A 2,185-nucleotide genomic window follows, 5' to 3' on the forward strand; every position below is an offset into this window, starting at 1 on the left:
AAAAACACAATATGGTAGAAGCACTCTTTAAAAAGGGAGCATTCACTTCTTTCTGTCCCTTCTAAGATCTTGTGCTTTGAGCCTGTAAAATATCATTATCAATTATCAAAATGACTTCATCAGATATCACCCTGCTTGAAACAAGCATTCTAGCCAATGACCTGTATTGAATGGCTCCATTTTAAGAAACTAAGAGCTAAATTCTTCATTAAAATCAACATAGATTCGATCATTTTGTATTTCTTTGATGATAAAGAAAATATAGCATTGTGGGGAGTGCCAGCGCTCTAAACAAATGATGTATACAAGCAGGCCAAAAAGTTTTCAGATATAATTTATTCATCTTCAAGGGGATGAAATTCCATTTTTAAAGCTCAGAAAATATGGAGAGTTACAAAATGGTATTTAATGTATAATGCAACCATTTGGTCTAAATTTATACTTTGATTATGAACTCATCATAGTTCATCAATTCCATAAAACTCCTTTCTGTGGATGGACTTTCGGGGATTTTTGAGTAGCCACAAAAAGCTCTTTTGCTGCTATTCAAATAGAACTTATTAACTAATGAATAATAAAAAAAAAATGTTTTTCCTAATATAAAGAGCAAGTGTATCTGTAAAACTAAACTACAAATGGAAATCCTGGGCAAAATTGTGGATGCACTAATTATTTGCAAAAAATTTACCAAATTGTGGTCCTGATCCCCACAAGAAGAACACTGGCAGTGAAACACCAGGCTCATAAGAATAGATTTGATGCCATTTGGAGGGTGGCGAAGAAGAAGGTAAGAATTCAGTCATCTAAGCTTTCCATGAGTTCTGTGTCAGCTGATGGCTGCAGGTAATGAGGACTGTAGTCTGACCATGAATCCCTATGTATTTCAGGTACTTTGACTATTTTACTTCGCACACAAGATAGCAGAACTAAAATTCCTTTCAAATTTATTTACAGAAAAGATCAATAAGACCGACAATTTCTGTGTGCTTTTCTGTCCTCTTGACTGTGAAAACATGCACCCAGGCGTCCATCTCTGTGAATCAGCACAAATGGGCTCAGAATTGCATAACCAAGTGTCAAATATTTGTGAATATTTAATATCACAGAATCAATATTGAGAGAATAACTAAAACACATGGAAAAAGCACAATCTGACCAATAAAAGACAAGAAAACAAAGCATCAGAAGGAGCACACTTTGAGCAGCTTTGATCTCAGGGGGAGCTCTGTAGAGGACGTTGGAGCTCTGCAGGTAGAGAACATGTTGGTGGTGCTTGTGGAGAGCAAATATCAGGTATCCACTGGCCCCACTCATGATGGCCTGAAACACAGCATCACGTAGGACCATCAGAGTGAGAAATGTCCATCTGATTATCCAGCCTTCAGGTAGAAAATAGCAATACTTGTCACCTTTACTAATTTGTGATATGTTCACACTGTTGATGCTTATGACAGAAAATGGTAAGTTCATGCTTATTAAGGAATTGAGAATCCAAAAGAAGACAAATATGGGAAGGATATGCCATGGTGACTTTAGCTTGAGCCTCCTCCACATTGAGTCTGTGGGACTGATGGTAACAGCCTGGACCACCGTGAGGAGACCGCTAGTGCAGATGGACAGACCGCGGGCCACCCTCACCATGTAAATAACAATCTTACAGCCTGTGTCATGAAGGAAGTTTTGCTGCCCAAGAGCTGCTATTGTCTTAGGAACCCATTCTGCAAAAAGCATGATGCTATTTGCAAAAGCCAAGTGGATGAGAATAAAGTGTATAGATTTCATCTCGGTTCCTCCAAGGAAGAGAATGTAATTCACAAACACAAAGACGTTCCCCAGAATGCCAAGTACAGTTGGAAAAAAGAAGATAATTCCCTTGACAAGGTTCCAAATCATTTCTTACTCATACACAGGATAGAGTGGGGCCAATAAAATGTCAGTAATGCTTATCTGCATCTGCAAAAATAGTTCACCTCCTAGTGTTTTTCTGAAGTATAAAGGACAGTCACAACGTATGTAATGATACAGATGATTCCCTTTTTTACGTCATCCTTTGTGGTTGATTCTGTGTATTCTCAAATGTCATCTTGACAACCATTATTCAAACATCTAAATTTCAACCCAGATATTATTTTTAACTACCAGCAAAACCAATCTACTTGTTAAAATCACTATATATGTCATCAAC

General features: G+C 37.5%; 1 protein-coding gene across 1 annotated transcript; it reads right to left on the reverse strand.

The window, feature by feature from the left end:
- Positions 1 to 960: 960 nt before the first annotated feature.
- Positions 961 to 1,893, reverse strand: LOC102003007 (vomeronasal type-1 receptor 4-like). Its single transcript, XM_005399004.1, has one exon. It carries the CDS (start codon positions 1,891 to 1,893, stop codon positions 961 to 963), a length of 933 nt encoding a protein of 310 aa, XP_005399061.1.
- Between the last annotated feature and the right edge of the window lie 292 nt (positions 1,894 to 2,185).

This window comes from Chinchilla lanigera, unplaced genomic scaffold (genome assembly GCF_000276665.1).
Source record: "Chinchilla lanigera isolate Chin_1 unplaced genomic scaffold, ChiLan1.0 scaffold00064, whole genome shotgun sequence".
NCBI lineage: Eukaryota > Metazoa > Chordata > Mammalia > Rodentia > Chinchillidae > Chinchilla > Chinchilla lanigera.